Here is a 22,147-nt window from a genome sequence, read left to right as displayed (position 1 = left end):
ATGAAGGAAAGGCTAAAAATATATTCAGTATACTCTTTTTTAACTAAGATAGCAAAGAGTACAATGCTTCTCAAAAATGATTTTCAACTAAGCAAAAGTTTTGACCCTAAGGGATAACGCTGCTGAAAACATTAGTCAGAATAACCAATGCCAAAAGAATTTTCCATATCTGGGTGAAGAAATATGTGGCTAGGCAACAAAACAAAACAAAACAAAAAAGCCCCACCAGCTGAACAGAACAAAACATAACACCCAGCCACTACCATTTACCATTCCCTGCTCACTCAACCACCCTTCCCCATAAAAGCTACCAATAAACACAAACACCCCACATATAAGGTATTTTATTTAAAAGCTCACGTTTCCGTTTTTTTAAATGTTACATTATTTTGATTTTTTCAACACTTATTGAATATGATGATTTTCATGGGAACCAGATGAAGCAGTGTTTTCAGAGGAGAACTAGTACCTGATCTGACAATGCCTTCTTCTGCTCCATTCTCTAGCCACTGAGATTCACTGTCCAACAAGCGGTTTTTTGATTCACTAAGTGGTTTGATAGGAAAAGGTTGATTTGAGCCAATACTGAAAAGAGGAGCAAATAATTTAGTAAATAGTTTAATGCTCAATTAAGGATACTCAATAAATTAATAAGCAGCAAATTAGTCTTCCTGCTCCTAAATATGTGAGGGCAACTCATAAGATCTCAGGACTCTGAAAAACCTCTATCTTCAAAAGAAAAATATGCCCACAACCCCCCATTAAATGGCTCTCTATACCCAAGAATTTGTACTCCAACACTGCCAACAAAAACAGACAAAAGAAAAAAAACTTCAGAGGCCAGTCTAAAACGTCTTTAACATACATTAATCAAGAGGCATAAGGTGAGGATCAAGGACAGGTTAGGATCTATGTCTGTGGCCAGTACAAAAAAATTACCTGTCATTTCCCAAGTTTTCTGCTTTCTACCTCTGCAGTTTAGATCTAAGGGGAAAAAATGATTCAGTGATTTAGCTTAGACTTATTTTTCTAGCCAAGAGATCCAGGGAGGGAGGGAATGAAGGAAAGAGGGAGAGGTAGCTAGTATTTGTTGGGTCCCTATTATGGGCCTGACACTGTGCTAGGCACTTTATACACATTATCTTGACCCTCACAATAACCCTTGGAGGTAGGTACCACTATCCTCATTTTACAGAGGGGGAAACTGAGGCTCAGAGAGTTTAAGTGACTTATTCAGAACCAAAACAAATGTTAGAGCTCAAAGGTCTAAGCCCTAAGTCGTAGGTTCTAAGGCCTATGTTCTTCCAACATAAATATGTTAGCTTGGAACTTATAATCCTGTAATAAATACATTTGAACTGCTTTACTTTGACAGAGTGTCTCTAGCTTCTTAAAATTTCATTTAAAATGAGCTGTTTCACTGAATTTATGAATTAGTTTGCTTGCCATGCAAATATTATGGGAAAATTTCCTCTAAAATAAATTGATGAGAAAAATTGTATTTTTGAATCTTCATTTTATTTTGATGCCCTAGATGAAAATGTTTATCAAAATAAAATGGTGACTAGCACATGACTAATTTCTTTGAATAAATATAACAGATATAAACCAATATAATCAGGCCAGCCCGTGGCTCACTCGGGAGAGTGTGGTGCTGATAACACCAAGGCCACGGGTTCGGATCCCATATAGGGATGGCCGGTTGCTCACTGGGTGAGAGTGGTGCTGACAACACCAAGTCAAGGGTTAAGATCCCCTTACTGGTCATCTTTAAAAAAAAAAAAATAATAAATAAATAAATAAATAAACCAATATAATCAAATCTTGAAAGAATAGCTTAGTTTCCAGAATGATGCACCATATTTAGTTGCTTCCTAGTTTGCCCAGACATTTCCAGTTTTATATCATTGCCCTGGTTTAACTATTAATATGCAAGCATTCTCTATCCTACTCTCAAAAGTGTTCTGATTTGGGTGATAAAAAAATATGGTTATCCCAAGTATATTAGGCACATACGCACATTCACCCTCAGTTAAAAAAAATTTTAATAGAATTTCTCTTTCCCTATCTTTGCTGGCTCACACAATTACTACTGTAGTTACCCATGAGATGTGTATGTATAACATGTATATAGTTTGCTTTACAATGAATACTGAAAAACATAACAACAAGAAGCATACCTTCTGGCATATTCATTCTGGTTTGTGATAGAAGCTTGCTCTGGATCCATTCCCACAAGGCGAGTTGGGAAACTGCAGCCATCACCCAAGCTACATAATGAAAATTACCAGATAACAATTTAAGTGTATTAAGTTAAATCAAAGTGGGTCAAATTTAACACCCATTTTTCAGAGGCATTGTATGGAGAAATTATCATAACTTGTCATCTCAGAGAATAATTCCTAAGATTTCTAACTTACGGGGTTATTACCTCCATGGCCCTTTTCTTTTATAGTTTACATATATTTAGAAACAATGTCTCTGATGCCTATTAAGATTATGAGACTAGTTACAGCACCTCAAACATAGGTATTCAAATATATGGATAACTGACCTTCCTATCACAATCATTTAAGACATCATACAGGCTCAAATCGATCTTCAAGATGCAGTCTACATATTTAAATGTTCAACAGCATTCATTAGACAAATATCTACTGAATGCTTATGATGCTCTGAGTACTATTTTAAGCACCAGAGATATAGCAATGAACAAAAGAGAAGAAAATCTCTGCCTTCCAGAAGCTTACAGTGTAAAAAAAATACAGTCCTTCCTTCCTTTCACATTCTAAACACATGGAGTTGCATACATCAGAGACTTTCACTTCTGGCCAAGATGGAATAACTGGTAAACTTGACATGCCATCATAAACCATCAGAGACTGAGCAGCATAACTTAACTTTTTCAAAACAGGCAGCACAGAACTATGGTCTCAGAAAAATGAACAACATGTGTCTTGGCTTTTTGCCAGTATCTTAGCACCAGGAAGAGAAACCAAGCAGAGCCAGGCAGTATCACTAAATTGTGGTGATAGAGATGGGAGTTTTGAGAAACGGAGGTGGCTTGAATCTATGAGACCGAGTTGAGAAGGAGAAAGATATGCAGAGAAGTGGCCACAGAAATCTGCATAGTGCTGTACTTGAGTTTTTGATGAAAGGGAGAAGGACAACTGGGAAGCTTAAGCTGAACAATGCACAGGATCCCCACAGCACTGGGAGGCATTCAAATTTGACTAGTCAGAATGGAGAGAGCTCACTGAACACGTGGATTTGGTAAAGACCACATCTTTATTGTAGGGCTAGATGAGCCTTAGAGAAAAGGCTACTCTAGATCAAACCTAGTAAAACTTAAAACAAGCCTCAAAAAGACCAAGCTGAAATACAAATACCTTAACTTCCTGCCAAAACAAAATTCAACATTCTTTAAAGGGAGACAATAAAATCTATTTAAAAAAAAAAAAAAACTATTTTGAGACAATAAAATCTAAATACTCAGCAAAGTAGCATTCAAAATGTCCACTATTGGGCCAGCCCCGTGGCTCACTCGGGAGAGTGCGGCGCTGGCAGTGCTGAGGCCGTGGGTTCGGATCCTATATGGGGATGGCCAGTGAACTCACTGGCTGAGCGTGGTGCAGACAACACCGTGCTGAGGGTTGCGATCCCCTTACCAGTCAAAAAAAAAAATGTCCACTATCCATTCAGAAATCACTAGACATGAAAAGTAGGAGAAAATGTGATTCATAGCTAGGAAAAAAAACAGCCAATATAAAATAATCAGAATGCTAGCAAACAAAGAAACCCAAAACAGTGATTATAAATATGTCCATGAATTAAAAGAAAAAAATGGATATAATGAGAAGAAAAATGTATGATATAAAAAAGAACCAAATTGAAATTCCAGAGCTGAAAAACAGAACATCAGAAATGAAAATTTCACTGGATGAACTTACCAGCAGATTAGACATTTCAGAAGAGATCAGTGAACTTGCAGACATAACTGTAAAAGCTAACCAAAATTAAGCAGAGAGAAAGATGATGAAGGAGAGGATGGTGGACAGAATACCAATAACTTATTGGTCACTATCAAGCAATTTAACAGATGCATATTTAAGAGTACCAGAAAAGTTGGTGGGGGTAAGGGATGGAGAAGGGAATAGGCAGAAAAATCAATTGAAGACATAATTGATAAAAATTAATCAAATTTGACAAAAACTATATGCACAGTTCCAAGAAACCTAGCAAACCCCAGGCAGGACAAATACCAAGGGACATTATCATCTTGAACTGCTTAAAACCAGTGTTAAAGATAAAATCTTAAAAGCAGCCAGAGGAGAGAAAAGATATACTAACTTACAAACAATGGAATAAACATAGGATTGAGGCTGACTTTTCATCAGAAACAATGCAAAGCAGAAAGAAGATGATAGAACAACACCTTTAAAGGGGAAAGAACCAAAAAACCTGTCAACTTTGAATTCTGTTTAGAGAAAACAGCCTGAAAACAAATGGTCTGTGTTCCAACTTGTGGGAATGGAAAAACCTTGAATACATGAGACAATGGATAAAGTACACAAAAAATATTGGTGAACTTGAAGATATAGCAAGAGGATCTATACAAATGAAAGAAAGAAGACTGAACAAAAAATGAACAGTGCATCACTGAGCTGTGGGAGAAATTTGAGTGGACCAATATATGTGTAATTGTAGTCTCGTGGTAATGGGGGAAGGCAGATGACAGAAAAAATAAGTTAAGAATTTTTTCCAAATTTGATGAAAACTATAAATCCACAGATGCAACAAACCTGACCAATCCCAAGCACAAGAAACATGAAGAAAACTAGACCAATTGTAAAAGTAGTAATAAACAAAGTCTTAAAAGTAGCCAGAGAAAAAAGACACATTATATATACAGTAACAAAAACAAGAGTGACTACAAACTTCTCAGAAAAAATGCAAGCCAGAAGACAGTGAAGCAACATCTAGAATTCTATATTCAGCAGAAGTGCCCTTCAAAAATAAAGACAAGTCTCCCCATCAACATTCCAAAGACATTTTTCTCAGAAATGGAAAGAACTATCCAGACATTTATATGGAATAATAAAAGACCACGCATAGCCAAAACAATGCTGAGCAAAAAAAATAAAGCTGGAGGCATATCACTACCTGACTTTAAGCTATACTACAAAGATATAATAACCAAAACAGTATGGTACTGGCATAAAAACAAACACAGTGATCAATGGAATAGAATAGAGAATCCAGAAATCAACCCACACACTTACTGCCATCTGATCTTTGACAAAGGCACCAAGCCTATTCACTGGGGAAGGGACTGCTTCTTCAGCAAATGGTGCTGGGATAACTGGATATCCATATGCAGGAGAATGAAACTAGATCCATACCTCTCACCATATACTAAAATCAACTCAAAATGGATTAAGGATTTAAATATACACCCTGAAACAATAAAACTTCTTAAAGAAAACATAGGAGAAACACTTCAGGAAATAGGACTGGACACAGACTTCATGAATACGACCCCAAAAGCATGGGCAACCAAAGGAAAAATAAACAAATGGGATTATATCAAACTAAAAAGCTTCTGCACAGCAAAAGAAACAATTAACAGAGTTAAAAGACAACCAATAGAGTGGGAGAAAATATTTGCAAAATACACATCTGACAAAGGATTAATATCCAGAATATATAAGGAACTCAAACAACTTTACATGAAAAAAACAAGCAACCCAATTAAAAAATGGGCAAAGAGCTAAGTAGGCATTTCTCTAAGGAAAATATACAAATGGCCAACAGACATATGAAAAAATGCTCAACATCACTCAGCATCCGGGAAATGCAAATCAAAACCACACTGAGATACCATCTAACCCAGTTAGGATGGCTAAAATCCAAAAGACTCTGAACGATAAATGCTGGCGAGGTTGTGGAGAAAAAGGAACTCTCATACATTGTTGGTGGGACTGCAAAATGGTGCAGCCTCTATGGAAAATGGTATGGAGGTTCCACAAACAATTGCAGATAGATCTACCATACGACCCAGCTATCCCACTGCTGGGAATATACCCCAAGGAATGGAAATCATCAAGTCGAAGGTATACCTGTTCCCCAATGTTCATCGCAGCACTCTTTACAATAGCCAAGAGTTGGAACCAGCCCAAATGTCCATCATCGGATGAGTGGATACGGAAAATGTGGTACATCTACACAATGGAATACTACTCAGCTATAAAAACGAATGAAATACTGCCATTTGCAACAACATGGATGGACCTTGAGAGAATTATATTAAGTGAAACGAGTCAGACACAGAAAGAGAAATATCACGTTTCCACTTATTGGTGGGAGCTAAAAATTAATATATAAATTCACACACACACACACACACACACACACACACACACACAAAAAAAAAAAACGGGGGGGAAGAGGATATAACAACCACGATTACTTGGAGTTGATATGACAAGCAAACAGAGGGGACATTGGTGGGGGGAGGGGGGAAGGAGGAGGGAGGGAGGTTTTGGTGAGGGGCAACAATAATCAGCCACAATGTATATCGACAAAATAAAAAAATAAATTTAAAAAAAATAAAAAATTTTTAAAAAAAGATATACTACTCACACACACAAAAAAATTGGTTTCTATATATTTATTGTTAGTATATAGACATGCAATTGATTTTCATATGGTGATCTTACATCCTACAACTTTGCTAAACATACTTATTAGTTCTAGAAGATTTTGGGGGCTAGGAATCTATGTCAACAAGCATATTATCAGCAAATAGGAATAGTTTTGTTTCTTTCCAATTTGTATAGCTTTTATTTATGTTCCTTGCCTTATTGCAGTGGCTAGAACTTCTATTATTATATTAAATAAGAGTGGATATTCTTGCCTTGTTTCTGATATTAGTGAGAAAGCACATAGTCTTTTACCATTAAGTATGATATTAGGTATAGTTTTTTTTAAAACATGATTTTTATGAGGTTGATTTAGTTATCCTCTATTTCTAACATGCTGAGAGTTATTATCATAAATCACGTTGGATTTTGTCAAGTGGTTTTTATGTATCAATTTTTCTCCACTAGCCTATTGACATGGTGAATTTACATTGACTTATTTTTGAGTTAGCTTTGCATACCTGGAGTGAGTCCCACTTGATCATGTTATACGATTCTTTTTATACATTGTCGGATCTGCTTATATTTTGTTGAGGATTTTTGTATCTACAATCATGTGAGATATTAATCTGTATTTTCTTTTTTGTAATGTCTTTATCAGGTTTGTGTATCAGGGTAATATCGGTTTCATAAAATAATTTCATAAATGGTTCCTTCTCTTCTCTTTTTGGGAAGAGACAGTGTCTTATTGATGTTTATTCTTGTTGAAATGTTTGGTACAATTCTCCAGTGAAACCATCTGGGTCTGGAGATTTCTTTTTTGGAGAATGATAAATTATGAATTCAATTATTTTATTGGTTATAGGACTATTAAAATTTTGTTTCAAAAAATAAAAATAAAAAAATAAAGACAAGTCATTTTCAGACAAAAATAGGCAATTCAAATTAAGAAAAAAAACCCACAGCTCTTACAAATATGTCACTTGATTTAAAATATTTTTTCCTTCTCTCTAATGACTCTGGTGTAGGCCTAAAATGGCTGGGAATTAGAAAGAAATGGAAAATATGAATCATCTTGAGCATATATTCTCATTTACATTTGAGGTAAAATTGCACTGTGTGTGGTCTTCTTTGATTTAAGACAACAGAATACACAATTCACTTCTGGTAACGGTATCTTTGAAACTATGGTTAATAAGTATAAATGCCTATTATTCCCTACTTCGGGCAACTTATTTTCATTTTGAAGGGAAAAAATGATTATTTTTTATGAATCATCTTTATTTTTTCCTACTTTCCATTCAAATGTATGCTCAAATTCTCCTTTATCCTATCTATAAAAAAAAATATTTTTTCTATATAATCAAGATATTCTGAGTTTTCATTTTAAAGGCCCATAAAAATGTCATTATGTATTGTATTCTCTGAATCTTAAGACATTTAACCAGAAAGACAGAGACTACCACAGATTTCATAATTTCTGAGACCTGCATTTTACAAATTACCTTGAAAATACTGGAAGTAGCCAATATTTCTTTTCATCGCCAAAGACTTGTCTCCAATTTTTACTGTATCCAAGAGAGAAACCATTTCCATCAGGTCCGTATGAAAACGTGGGTGCACGGAATGATTCTGTCAAATACATATATAAAAACGAATTAATCTATTTTAAAATTATAGGAAGGATCATAACTACCAATTTTCCTGCTAATCTTTGACATTAAAAATGTATGAATATAATTTAAAATAAATATTTGTAGCAATTAAAAGGTAAAATTTCTGAAACTTACTTGGGAAAAAACAGCACTTTTAATATTCCATCAGCTTTATAAAATAACGTCAAAATAATTATCTAATATTACTGAAAGTCTACTGAAGTGTGTTCAATATATCTTACTTGATTTTTTATAAAAGGTATTCCAATTCTTGCAACTGTGATCATTGTTTATGAACTTCCTACTATGTTCCTGATGGCAGACTACCAGGTATTTGAGATTCAATGATAAATTAGATAAAATTCCTACTAAAGAACTTATGGTCTACCAAAAGTATAATGTGATAAACAGTAATGGTGTGCTGGGAGCACTGAAGCGAAGTAACCTAGCTTCGTCTGGATAGGGACATACGTGTGCCTTGGGGGGTGCTGGTAGGGAAGGTGAAAGATGGAGGTGGTACCACTTGAGCATGATCTTGAACAGCGAATAACAGGTGAGGAAGCAGAGGGTGATTCTAGATCATTACTTCAAAGAGATGTAGAGTGAGAAAGATACAGGTTTCACAAGAAAAGTTTTGCTATTTAAAAATAGAATGCACTGACCAAAGCCAGCCTGACGCCCAGGGGGTCCTGGGAGATGGGGACCGTGGGCCCTAACCCTGCCCCCGCCACTGCCCATCCAGGCCAGCAACGGAGTCTGCCTGACGTCTGGGATCCTGAGACATGGGGCTGGGCGGGCCGGCTCCCCAACCCCCAACCTCTCCCCCAGATCCTAGACGATACTTACTAACCACATGTATTTCTTTGGGTGTATGACTTATCTCCTCATGGCCTTTACCAAATTTCAGCTTAGATTTTTCTAATTCATTTTTAAGAGGTTTTTTTTGCAATAAGGATATTAATCTTTGTGTGTTTAAAAAAAAAAAAAAAAGAGAGAATAGAAAATAATGGTTACCAGAAGCTGGGAAGTGGGGTGGGGGTGGGGAGGGAGATAAGGGGTGAGTGAACTAATGGGGACAAAACTATGCTATCTGCCCTAAGTGATCAATGTGAAAGATACGTATATATTCAAACAACACACTGTACCCCACAAAAATAAATATAAATAAAATTGAATTTTAAAAAAAGGTAGAACGCACTTCAGCATGTTTTATAAGCTAAGGATAAGCAGCAGCCAGGGCACTGGGAGAGAGAGATGACATAGAGGAGTAAAGTAAAAACTGAAGGAGGGGATCCTAGAGGAAATGGGAAGACATCTAGAGCAGCTCTGAAGATGAACCATGAATACCAGAAAAGACACCTTTCCTCAGAAGTTAGAGGGAAGGTGACAGTGATAGGTTGTGTAGGGAGGAATGTTTGTATGTGGCTATAAAGGTGGGAAGATGAGAGTTTACTTATGACTTCAATTTTTCTATGAAAATAATAAATTTTTGATCACAAAATGGGTAAGGAGAGTATGGAGAATGATGAAAATGTGGAATAATTGTTGTAGGTAATAGGTGAAGAATCTGACCAGAAACATGTGGTATTACAGGTTGAGCATCCCAAATCTGAAAATCCAAAATCTGAAATTGTCGAAAATCCAAAATTTTTGAGCGCTATCATGATGCTCAAGGAAAATGCTCATTGAAGGATTTCTGGATTTGGGATGTGTAACTGGTAAGTATAAGGCAAATATTCCAAAATCCGAAAAAAATCTGAAATCCAAAACACTTCTGGTCCCTCGCATTTTTGATAAGGAGTACTCAATCTGTACTGCCCGAGATGAGGGCCTCAGTGAGGCCTGAGACCTAAAATCTGTAGTGGTAACAATCTCTACAGGAGTAAAGTGTCCTTCACCAGCTTTCAGCAGCCCCGCGTTACGTGTGGATAAAGTGGATGGCTGCATAAGCCAGGCCCTGGATTAGCAAAGGAACTGTGGGAGAAAGCCTAGGGGCACAAGACGTAAAGATGTCATCAAGAGTTGTTAATTAGGTCATGAATCACAGGATCTAGAATGGACATGGGTGAGAAATGAAACCAGAAGGGCAAGAAAAATCAGAAGGGAGAAAAGTGTTGGAGAATAAAGGACTTGGGATTTAAAAAAGGAAGTACATTAGAGTACAGAAAAGGGAGAGCAAAAAGGATAAAAGATCATGGTCAGAAAAAGACACATTCAAGATTAAAATTTCATTTTCAGAGGCACTTCAGTGCCAAGTGATTAAAAAGCCTCCATGTGTGGTTATGGGAATGAGTGTTCATCAGAATCAATGGGACCAGCGTGCCTGTTTGGGATAATGGCACCCATTTGAACATAGGAACTTATTAAATATGGAGAAATGATCTCAAGGTGGGTAGGTGACAGTTAAGAAGGTTAGAAGTGATAGTGCAGAGTAAAATGTCCTCAAAGGACAGAATAACAGAAATCTGGATGTAGCAGTGTAGAACTAGGCAAAGACCAGGGTGTGGGAGATGAGGCTGTAAAGAAAATGGTATGCTAAGGCAGTGTTTTTCCAAAATGTGGGTTAAAACTCATTAATAGACCATATGATCAATTTAGTGACTTGCAACCAGAGCTTCCTTTTAAGAAACTAAAACATTAGAGCATACTACACACAGTACAGATTAGTGATATTTTGTGAAATTTTTGCTTGTTTTGTTTATACATTTTCATAAATATGTGTGCATGTACCAGGTCATGATATAAAATGATGCATTTTTTATTATGATCACCTGCAAAAAAGTTTGAAAAAGAATGTTCAAAGAGAACAGTGGGTTCCCTGGAAGCGCCTCTCTCTCAAGTACCTACAGGGGATGGGCAGGAAAGAAGCAGGCTTGGTGAGAACAGTAGCAAATTAAAGTGTTCGTGCCCCACCTAAAGCAGCCCGCTACTTTTTAGCTCCAACTGATTACTGCTAGATGGAAAATGGGCCCACCATTACAAGATTTATCAATTATGAAAAGAAGAAATCTGGTTTTCTACGTGAAATCTCTCAGTTTTTAGCTGTTGTGGGAAGTCTTACAGCCTGCTTTGCATGTACGCTGTCTTTTTGTCATCTCTGATTAAGGTTTAGGAGACAGGAGGATGTTGTGAGTAGAGGACAGAAAAGTAGTTAATAGATACAAGGAATTTTATTTACATGGAAGAGAGATGAAGGCTTGATGGAACTGGAGGAGAGCCAACAGTGGAGGGTGAGCTGGGGAAGGAAGGGCAGAGAAGTGCTTAGACTGGAAGCCCACCATAACTTACAGGACTCAGTAACACATGAGCTTAAAATGACCCCAGTATGGAAGTATCTACATGTCTCCATCTCTTTACATTAAAAACTGTTTCCTTCCAATCTCTTGGCAGATACATGGCAGGTGGTCTTTAACTTTCTTACGAAACATTACAACAACAAATCCCTACTGTGTATCTTGGTACACTGGCAGATATATGATGGTACTTCAGAAAGTTCATGGAAAGTTCTATTATCTTTCTATTCTATTTTACCACGAACTTTTTCAAGTAGCCTTGTATAAATGTATCAATTTTCACACAGTGGTGCTGCTTATATGCCAATGGCTCAGTGTGAGCAATGCTGCCATCTTGATTTAGGAAATGCTTGTCCAATTACTTGAATACCTTACTGAATTCTTCCCCTATATTTTCATTTTTTAAAAATGAGCAAAAAGGGTTGGCCAATTAGCTCACTTGGTTAGAGGGTGGAGCTGATAACACCAAGGTCAAGGGTTTGGATCCCATTACTGGACAGACACCAAAAAAAAAAAAAAAAAAGAAAGAAAGAAAGAAAGAAATGCTGATAATCATGACACAACACAAAAATTTCACTGAAAACTGAAACAAAGGTGGAAATAATGAAGCATGTAAAAAACACTATTCCTTAGCCTCAATCAATGGAACATAGGCCAGTCATGTGTAACTGCAGGGGGAAAAAGTAAAGAAAATATATGAAATATACTGGTTGTCTGTTTTAGCTAAAAGATGAACTGTAATTAAGGAGTAAAAATTATTTTTTTTTTGCTGAGAATAAACCTCCTTAGAGCATATACATCTACTGTCTATCACAGATTGGTTTTTGAAAAGACACTATAAAATGCAGGAAACAGCTTTTATTAAAATTTATAAAATATAACCATTCCCTTTTATATGTAACATATTACTGAAAAAATATATAAAAGTCAATCTTACTTCCTCAACCCTCTTCAAAATAATGAACCTTTACATTTATTATGTACCCATTGTTTCTATCCAGTGACAGTTAATTTTAATACAGAATTATTTTACACTTCTCTGTTGTTTAACTATTGTCCTTCTCTAGATTTCATATTCATTTGCGGTCATTTTCCTAAATAATTATATCTTATTTTAACCTACTTACCTATTGTTGTTCTATTTTTCCCAACTAGCCAGCAGTGGTAGCTGAAAAGTGAGAGGATGCTGATGAAGAACATTGCAGACACAAAGAAAAGAAAAAGCACGTGGAATTTTGCACGTGTATCTGTTAGTTCATTCTGAGGAAAGAAATAAAAAGAGTTAATTTTGATACAGTCAACCTCTGAAACCTAAAACATACCTTGTAATTTAGCTCTGCATAAAGATTATTGCATACAACAAAAATTTTCCAGACGTATAATAAATAGATAGTATATCCCAAAGCAACAACTGCAAAAGCAAAGAATTGATATTATCAAAGCAGCCTGCTTACATAAGAAGTCAGAAAAAGTCATTTTAAAAACTGCTTTTAAACATTTAGAAATTTTATCAATACTTTCAGTAATAAAACGAAAAGATGACTTGTCTACCTAACAATTTTCTTTTGCACTTTATGCAAAAAGAAAGTCTTCCCCAACATCCAGGATATATAAAGACCCCCCCAATCTATGCTAAAATATTTTCTTATGTTAATTTTATATGCTGCTAACCAAAAACTAATTGTGATATGTTTTATTTTTGTACTTCTCTAATCTTCATTTTCTGAACACCACTGCAAAGGTGCCCATTGCCTTCAGCTGCTTTGATTCTTACCATTTTTTCCTTCTTTAATTTCTGCAGAGCCTATCTATCCTATCACACCTTCTTATGGCTATATGCATTTAAACAAAAGCAAAGTCTTAATCTAGAAGAAATTAGTATCTACTAATAAGAGAAGAAGGAAGCCTTTGAATGTTAGCTCTTTGAAAACCACATAGGCAAATTCACCTGCTCCACCAGAACACAAGACTGTCCTGCTTGATTTAAAAAGAGTTTACAGACTAAAAGGAAGGTTATTAGCATTAGATAATTCTGACATTTATCTTTTTCTCTTCTCTCCCAGAGTAACCACAATACCTTTTAAACACATCAAGTGATTCTTCTATCTCCCCATATTGCAAAGAAAAATTTTATTATACATATTCACTATAAATGTCACAGAAGAGATCATGAGAATGTCATGCCAATGATGTATTTTACCTTTGGACAACTCTCTGTAGATTTCCCGCGGCAAAGCTTGTGCAAACAGAGATAATGTATTAAGAAACCAATTTGTACACAAAATTATCCTGAACACTAGTTCTATAAATTCTGCATGTTTTTTTTTTTTTAAATTCTGCATGTTTTTTGAAAGAACACTAAGATGTTGCTCTCTAGTGGTTATCTACAATATTTTCTCAAAAAACCCAACAGAGAGAACGGACAAGAACATTTAACTCATCAAGCACATTTAAGGTACCCGTTGAATACACACGTTTCCAGTTAGTTTTTAAAAGTCATTTGCCTAGGAAAAAATAAAATGTTGCTGGCAAATATATATTTTTAAACATCTGATTATTAGACTGCAAAAATGACCTCCAATGACTTCTCACCACCTTCACTGCTACTACCTTGTTCCAGCAGGAACATACCACAGGCTCTACCACGTGACAGCTGTGTGTTGACACCGCACCTCTCCTATTGATTCTCAGCTCAGTAATCACAGTGATCCTTTGACAAATCAGATCAAGGCACACCTATGTTACAGTCCTTCCAACATTCTCCAGGGCCCTATGTCACTAGGCCCCCCCCACCTGCCGGGCTTGCCCTTAGACTCGCTCTTGCTCCTTCTGCCCAGCCTCCTTGCTGGTATTCAGGCACAGCAGGGACTCCTACCATGCTCCCTCAGCTGGAAATGCTCTTCCTCAGACATCCACCAATTCCCTCCAAGTCTTTGCTCAAATCCTGCCTTCTTAATAAGGTCTCCCTTGATCATTCTCTTTGATACTGCAACCTGCCCCATCACACCCACCCCACACACTCACCAAGTTCCTTCCCCTGATCTACTTCTATTACTTATGATTTGGCTCCCCCCTTCTCGAAAGTAAGCTCTACAAAGACAGGACTCTCTGCCCCTCTGCCCATTTGTTCACTGATATATCCTAAATTTCTAGAACACTGCCTGGCACAGAGTAGGTATGAGATAACTATTTTAATGAATGAAGAAAATGGTAGATTTAAGTTTACTAGTTTTTTCTTACTTGTGATGAATCTATGAAAGCCAAAAAATATTAATTAATAAATCATTACATACAAACACTGCTGAATTTTCTGATAGAGAAATGTAAAATTATGTAATTTAAATTTCTTTCACCTAGCACTAAACCCTCTTTTTAAAAATAGGGTCTCTTAGTATGGTTAGTAGGTTGTAAAATGAATAAAGGTACCCAGCTAAGGGGCACAATACGGGCCAAAATTCAAGAGGCTGAGACCAAACAGAGGTTGGGGTGCTCTCTTCTAATATGTACAAAGGCATTGTAAGTGCCTTTGGTTTTAAATATCCAAACTTTAAAAATCTAACAATGTCTTAATGAAAATCCTCCTAAAATGTATTAGATAGATATTTCCAGGAAATATAATTGTGCTTGATGTCTTAGGTCTTTCATTACGTTCTTCCCAACTATGAGTAGCAAGTTAATAGTGGGAAGTATCTGTATGCTGGAATAGAGAGATCTAAGTTTAAATTCTGGCTTCCTATACTACTAAGGATGTGGTCTTGAGTAGTTAAGTAAATTCTCGAATCTGTTTCCAACTCTGAAAAGTGGAATTATAATAGCCCATTTTGTATTAACAGTATTTTTTTACTTTCTGTATTCTTGAAGATCTGGCATCTGGGGGTTTGCACACTGGGGAGAGACTGCCCCTCCCAGGGCTAGACAATTCTTAGAGACAGCTCACCCCGACACACCTTTCATACGCAAACTAACCAAGCCAGAGCCCACACTCCAACCACTCCCTCTATTGGCTCTTTTACTCCAGGAGGCAAAATCCCTTCACTCTCCAGGGCCAGGTACAAGACCGCTAGACACAGCTCCTCAAATTATTCAAACTAGCCAATCCTATAAATCTGCTTACCCTGCCTTTCCCACAGAAACCACAATAACAGCTCTGGCCCTCACCAACCCTGGTGCTTCCAGTCATGGCATGCCCCCTCATTTTGGGACTGTGAGTAACAAACTCTCCTTTCAGTGGCAATCGTCTCCTGATCTATTGGCCTCACCATATCTGAATAATAATAAAATCTACATTTTAAAACACCTTAATGTTCTCACTTATGGGGGGAGCTAAAAATTAATATATAAATTCACACACACACACACACACACACAAAAAAAAACCGGGGGGGGGGGGAGAAGATATAACAACCACAATTACTTGAAGTTGATACGACAAGCAAACAGAGGGGACATCCGTGGGGGGAGGGGGGAGGGAGGAGGGAGGGAGGTTTTGGTGATGGGCAACAATAATCAGCCACAATGTATATCGACAAAATAAAATAAAATAAAATAAAATAAATAAATAAATAAAATAAAACACCTTAATAGGGTTTTTAGGAAGAGGAAATGTGAAAGTACTTTTTAAACCACAATAGTCACCCCTTCAGAATCAGAGATTTAAGTGTTAAAAAACAAACAAAACAATAACAAAAACACAATAAAAGTGCCAGAAGAAAATATGGGTGAATATTTGTATAAATTTATAATGAACAGAAGACAGCCAGAAATCACAAATTAAAAAAACTGCTTTAAAAATGTAAAACTTTAATTTGGCAAAAACAAGACATACAAAATAGGGTTAGAACACATAAACAGAAAACATGGAAAAAACATTTGCAACCCATGACAGAAAAAGGGTTAGAATCTTCAGGAGTGCCCTTCCCTTTTCACTCTAAAAGTTGCCTTTTCATAAAAAGAAGTTCTTAATTTTAATATAAAGTCCAATTTATTGATCTTTTGTTTTATGGTAAGTGATTCCTATGCTCTATTTGAGAAATCCTCATCTACCCCAAGGTCAAGAATAAAGATTAGTACCTTTAATATAAGAAACACTCTTCATATGTGAATACAAAAACCTACCAGAAAAAAATGGGGACAAACACAAAAAGGAAGTTCATAAAAAAAAAGACATGCCAATGGCTAGAAAGTATATGCTCTTAAGCATATGCAAAATAAAATAAGATATTGTATTTTGCTCATACACTGCCAGGCAATGTACTTAAGAAAGGGAGAAAATAAAAATGGGAAATTAGGAGATGAAGGATCTAAACAATGTCTGTGATATTAGGAGTAGGAATAATTCAAGGCACACTAAATTGGAAAAAAAAAACAAAATCAAACATATCTATTGAATGCTTTCTTTGTATTAGGTATTTAAACTATTTAATCTTCTCATTCAACCCTATGAGATAAGTAGTACTTCAAATTCTAATGACGAAAGAACAAAGAATCTAAAGCTTAAGTACTTTGTGGCTATTCTTTCATTCAGCAAATATTTACTAACACCCACTGCATGCCACACAATATTGTAGGTGCCTGCTGTACATCAACGAAGAAAAGTGACAAAAATTCTTGCCCTCTTGGAGCTTGATTCTAGCAAAGAATTGGCACTTGTATGTAAACAAAGCCCACATTTTTTTCTAGAATACCACCTTAATTCTAGATCTAAGTTTCATACGGGAATAACAATAACTCAAAGACGATATTAATTTTTCTAGCCTGGTAACTGATAGGTTTGTGTAGATTTTGTTCCCATTAAATTGAGATAAACATAAGAAGAACTGTAGAAAGGGAAGAAAATGAGGTTGGTTTGAGACATGTTGATTTTTATTGTGCCTTTATTATGTCTGATGATTCAGTAAATAGCAACTCAAGACTGGAAACTGGGGCTTAGCCTGTATGAGCTAGGGCTGAGAAGAGCAATTGTGAACGCCACAGGAGCACACGCAATCACCCAGAAACATATTAGAAATCAGAGAGCCAAGAAGAGGGAGGGAGCCAAGGACTGCACCTGCATTTGAGGGGTCCGATGTGGATGGAGAGGGAAAGAGACAAGAGGTGAATAAACTTAGAGAGTGTAAATGAAGGGGGGGAGAGTTTTCACTTATTTTAAATTTATTTCTAAATTTTATCAAAATGGTACATGCACAGATAAAATCAACTAATTCTAAAAGGCTATTAAGGAAAAACAGTGGTCGTCTGCCCCACTTGCAAGAGGCAGCTACTTTCAACACTTTTGGTAGTTTTTTCCCTTAAGTACATACTTCCATATTAAAAAAATTCTAAACTACATTATCTATTTTGAATAGATTTCTATCTGTACATGGCATACAAATTCAAAGGACAACTGTAAAAAGCATGTTTCCCTTCTTAATTGCGCTTCCCAGAGGCAAACACTGTTAGCAACTTTTTCATGCATTCTTCCAGAGCAGACATATACAAATACATACTTGTATGTTATTTTGCTATAGAAATGGAGCATACTATATGCTTTCCTGCCTTGTTTCTTCCACATAATAATAGATCTCAAAGATCACTTGACACCATATGTCTTAAAGAGCTACTTTATTCTTTCTTAAGTTGCACTGCATTCCTTTGTATAGATATGTAATAGTACCCTAGTCCCCTGTTGATAAGACAACATCTGATTGTTTCAATCATTTGCCATTAAAATAAATGTTGTAAAATCTATAGAGACTGGAAGTACATTAGTGGCTGCATGGGGCTGAGGATGTCACTTCTGTTGCTGTAAAACTGCAATAAGTCTCACCAATTCAAAGAAAAGCAATCACTACCCTAAAATTGGCATGTCTCTGTTACAGTGTGGCTGAAAATAATTTGGATCATTAAGAGAAGCACACTGTATCCTGTCTAATATACTTATACATCTATTTACAAATAAACGTGTATATGAAGTTAAATTGTAGCCCTGTTGGCTCTCTGATCCATTATAAATTCTAATAAAATTAAAATAAAGGGTATCTTCTTTTTTTTTTTTTTTTTTTTTTTTTTTTTTCCGGTGACCGGCGCTCAGCCAGGGAGTGCACTGATCATCCTTATATAGGATCTGAACCCGCGGCGGCGGGAGCGTCGCCGCGCTGCTAGCGCAGCACGCTACCGAGTGCGCCACGGGCTCAGCCCAAGGGTATCTTCTTATATTAACGAATAAAGTAATTCTTTAAGAATAAAACAACTTAAAAGTCTTAAATACATGTTTTAAGACAGAAAAAAGACTTACCGTCCAAAATTTTATAAAGTACTCTAAAACTGTCATAGCCACGAAAAGGCAATATAATAGGGAATACAATAAAAACAGCAGGAAGAATTTGTAATTAGAAAATCCCACACAGTTATTCACCCTAGAAAAATAAAGAAAGTCACACTATAAAAATAAGACAAATCACAGATTCGCAGAAATAGAAAACAGAATGGGGGTTGTCAGGGGCTAGCGGGAGGGGGAAAAGGGGAATTGTTTAATGAGAACGGGGTTTCGGTGTTGCAAGATAAAAAAGTTTTGGAGATTGCACAACATTGTAAATACACTCAACACTACTGAACTGTACTCTTGGAAATGGTTAAGATAGTAAATTTTATGTTGTGGGTTTTTTTTTACCATAATGAAAAATAATAATTTAAAAACAAGACAAATTACAAAATATAATCATTATTACTTGGAAATGGGTCACTTGAAAAGTTGGGAGCAGTATCTTAACTGTGAATGTGTGTTTTTAATAAATTCTATAAGGAATTTAGAATTTTACTGTTAATTCTTAATACATCATTATTTAGGTTAATAATATTAAAAGATTTTTAAAGAAAAACATTAAATAAAAATATGTATATATAAAAATATATCAATCTTAAGATCTATAAGTAATTAAATTGACCTTAAAGATTAAGTAATACTGAACTAAATCACTCTAGAGTCCCTCCTTCCCACCTTCCACCCTCGTATGTGGTTTCCTCTATTTTTTATACATACCAAGGACAGTGATGATCCATCTTAAGAATACATCTAAGAAACAAATAAGCATAAGAAAATCCATGCAGAAAAATTCCCCTAATTCTAATTTTTCATAATTTTTTATTTGACTTTGAATTTTCCCCTTACAACTACATCTTAAAGAACCAACTCAGAAACATTAGGCTAGAGATCATTTCTGATATTTCCATAAGTACTATCATAGATAAAAGGTCATGATTTTTTACACTGGGAATTCAACTGAACATATCCAGTTTCTTTTGACCACATCAAATGACATTTTAATATTCAAATCTAGTGCTCAACACTTGGTACATTAGAAAGGTCCAGCTAACAAATTAGCTGAAGGGGATAAAATGCAATACAGATGATCCCAATGTTATTTTAAATATGTGCAGGCCACAAAAATTAAACTTTAGAAGCAAATATGTTAAAATATTAACACTGATGGGCTTAGAGGTGGTTATTTTTTCCCACATATTTCATAAAATTTTACCCCATGGATAAGCACTACTGTATTTTTATAATAACAAAAAATAAAACCAAACCCTGAATTGGCCACCCTACTAGTTTATGTAGTCTATATTTATGTAAAGTTAGACCACAGGTTATCTCAAAGAGTATAACAAAATGACTTAATATCCAGAAAGTTAAGTAATTTGTCTAACTAAAAATCAGTGATTAATTGGGATTCCTAAACTAGCAATCTTTCCTTCAACATACTACCTCCTCACATGTGCGCAAGGACTAAATTCTTTCAAATTTTTTTGGGGAATTGAAAACAATAATAAAATTACTTTGGTTTACTTGTAGGTTTTAACATCAACATTAATAATAAAAACAAAAAAACTGTTATAATGGCCTTTTTAATCCAGGAAATAAAGTTATCTTTCTCACGGGGGTTATTACTACTTGCTCATCAACAGTACATTAAACACAGCATAGAAAACATTTAATATTAAAGAAAATTCTATCAACTGTTAAAGAAACTGCTATATCAGATTATTTCTGGGTATATTCTAGCTTACATTAATATTTTTGTTAGCCCTGTATGCAAAGCAAATAACAGGAGGGGATGAATTTTTTTTTACTAAGTATAAGGCATATGAAATGTTCCACCCTCTCCCATTCTCCCGTCACCAACTTCCAGTGCTAGGTTTAAATGAAAGCAAGTGAGTGAGTAACACTTACGTGTCACATGCTGAGCAGTGATGCGCCCGATCAGGTTTAATCAACTGACATTTTTCACAATATCTGATAGCTAAATGAAAGAAGTAAAAGGAAGATGTTGAAGAATGTACAAGCTTAACTAATTTAACTGTGAAACTTGCTTTTTTTTTTTTTTTATAAACAACTATGGGTAATTTGGTGCCCTTAAAAAATTTTTTTTTAATCATGGGCATGTATTACTTTTATAATTTAAACAAGAATTGCTTTAGGATGAAAAGAATTTACACAAATATCTACTTATTAAGTGGATAAGTTATATTTTATTGAGCGCCTTCTATAATATGTTGCCTGGGTTAGGCACTAAGGGAGATAAAACCATACAATGTAGAAAAGTAGAGGTATAAAGAACCTTAAAGATTTCCTAGTTCAATCTCTCCATTTTACAGATTAAAAGCACCCCAGTTCCTAGAGAGAGAAAGTCATCTGTGCAAGGTCATACGGCCAGATGAGCAGTAAGATGATAAGCAGCCAAGTGTGACTTTCCTTGTCCCCGCTCCACCCCTCTATTCAGCATTCCCACACCGCGGAGGCAGTGAAACTAACCAGGCTATGAGATGGTGATAGCGTTTGGATGTGCTGTCCCTGCCAGAACTCATGGTGGAAATCTGATCCCCACTGTGGCAGTGCTGGGAGCTGTTTGAGTCATGGGGGCAGATCCCTCATGAATGGATTAATGCTCTCCCTGGGGGAGGGGGACCTGAGTGAGTTCTCACTCTATTAGTTCCGGTGACAGCTGGTTGTTTAAAAAGACCCTGGCACCTCCCCTCTCTCTCTCTGTCTCTCTCTGTCTCGCTTCCTCTCGCCATGTGATCCTGTACTCGCTGGCTGTCTGCAGCTTTCCACCATGAATAGAAGCAGCCTGAGCCCCACACCAGATGCAGCTGTCCCAGAATTGTGAGCCACATAAACCTCTGTTCTTTATACTTTACCCAGTCTCAGGTATTCTGTTATAGCAACACAAAATGGACTAATACAGATGGGATTAAACCAAACAGACCTTGTAAGAAGATGGGACTTGATGACTGAATAGACTAAACTGAAGTAAAAGTAGCAATCCAAAGAAACTTCAGTTTCTAGTTGGGGTGGTTAGAAGAATGACGGTGCCAAGGACAGAAACAGAGCTGGATTTGGGTAGGTGGGGCAGGGTGTTTTTTGTTAATTCACGCAACAAATGTTTAGAGTTTCTACCATGTGGCAAATACTGCTGGATGCTGAGAATATAAAGGTGAACGAGGCAGACTTACCTCCTGCCCCCCATGATATTAGGCCTTAAATTCATAAATCTAGTTTTGTATGAGTCTGAAGGTTACC

At 36.1% G+C, this 22,147-nt stretch overlaps 1 protein-coding gene across 5 annotated transcripts in view; it reads right to left on the bottom strand.

The window, feature by feature from the left end:
- The window catches only part of ZDHHC20 (zinc finger DHHC-type palmitoyltransferase 20), a 59,899-nt gene that overhangs the window by 4,992 nt on the left and 32,760 nt on the right, over nucleotides 1-22,147 (bottom strand). Inside the window, exons 5-11 of one of the 5 annotated variants that reach the window (XM_063102286.1) lie at nucleotides 20,798-20,867; nucleotides 19,607-19,639; nucleotides 18,863-18,983; nucleotides 12,717-12,849; nucleotides 8,147-8,273; nucleotides 2,181-2,270; nucleotides 470-585 (exon numbers count right to left, since the gene is read on the bottom strand). In XM_063102286.1, coding sequence (XP_062958356.1) covers nucleotides 470-585; nucleotides 2,181-2,270; nucleotides 8,147-8,273; nucleotides 12,717-12,849; nucleotides 18,863-18,983; nucleotides 19,607-19,639; nucleotides 20,798-20,867 — 690 coding nt within the window. Of the gene's footprint in view, nucleotides 1-469; nucleotides 586-939; nucleotides 985-2,180; nucleotides 2,271-8,146; nucleotides 8,274-12,716; nucleotides 12,850-18,862; nucleotides 18,984-19,606; nucleotides 19,640-20,797; nucleotides 20,868-22,147 lie in introns of those variants that run through there. The other 4 variants (XM_063102288.1, XM_063102291.1, XM_063102289.1 and 1 more) reach the window with 4 other exon arrangements.

The sequence above is a fragment of the Cynocephalus volans genome, chromosome 7 (genome assembly GCF_027409185.1).
Source record: "Cynocephalus volans isolate mCynVol1 chromosome 7, mCynVol1.pri, whole genome shotgun sequence".
NCBI lineage: Eukaryota > Metazoa > Chordata > Mammalia > Dermoptera > Cynocephalidae > Cynocephalus > Cynocephalus volans.
Note: the sequence above shows the minus strand (reverse complement) of the source record. Positions and strands in the feature narration are given on the sequence as shown.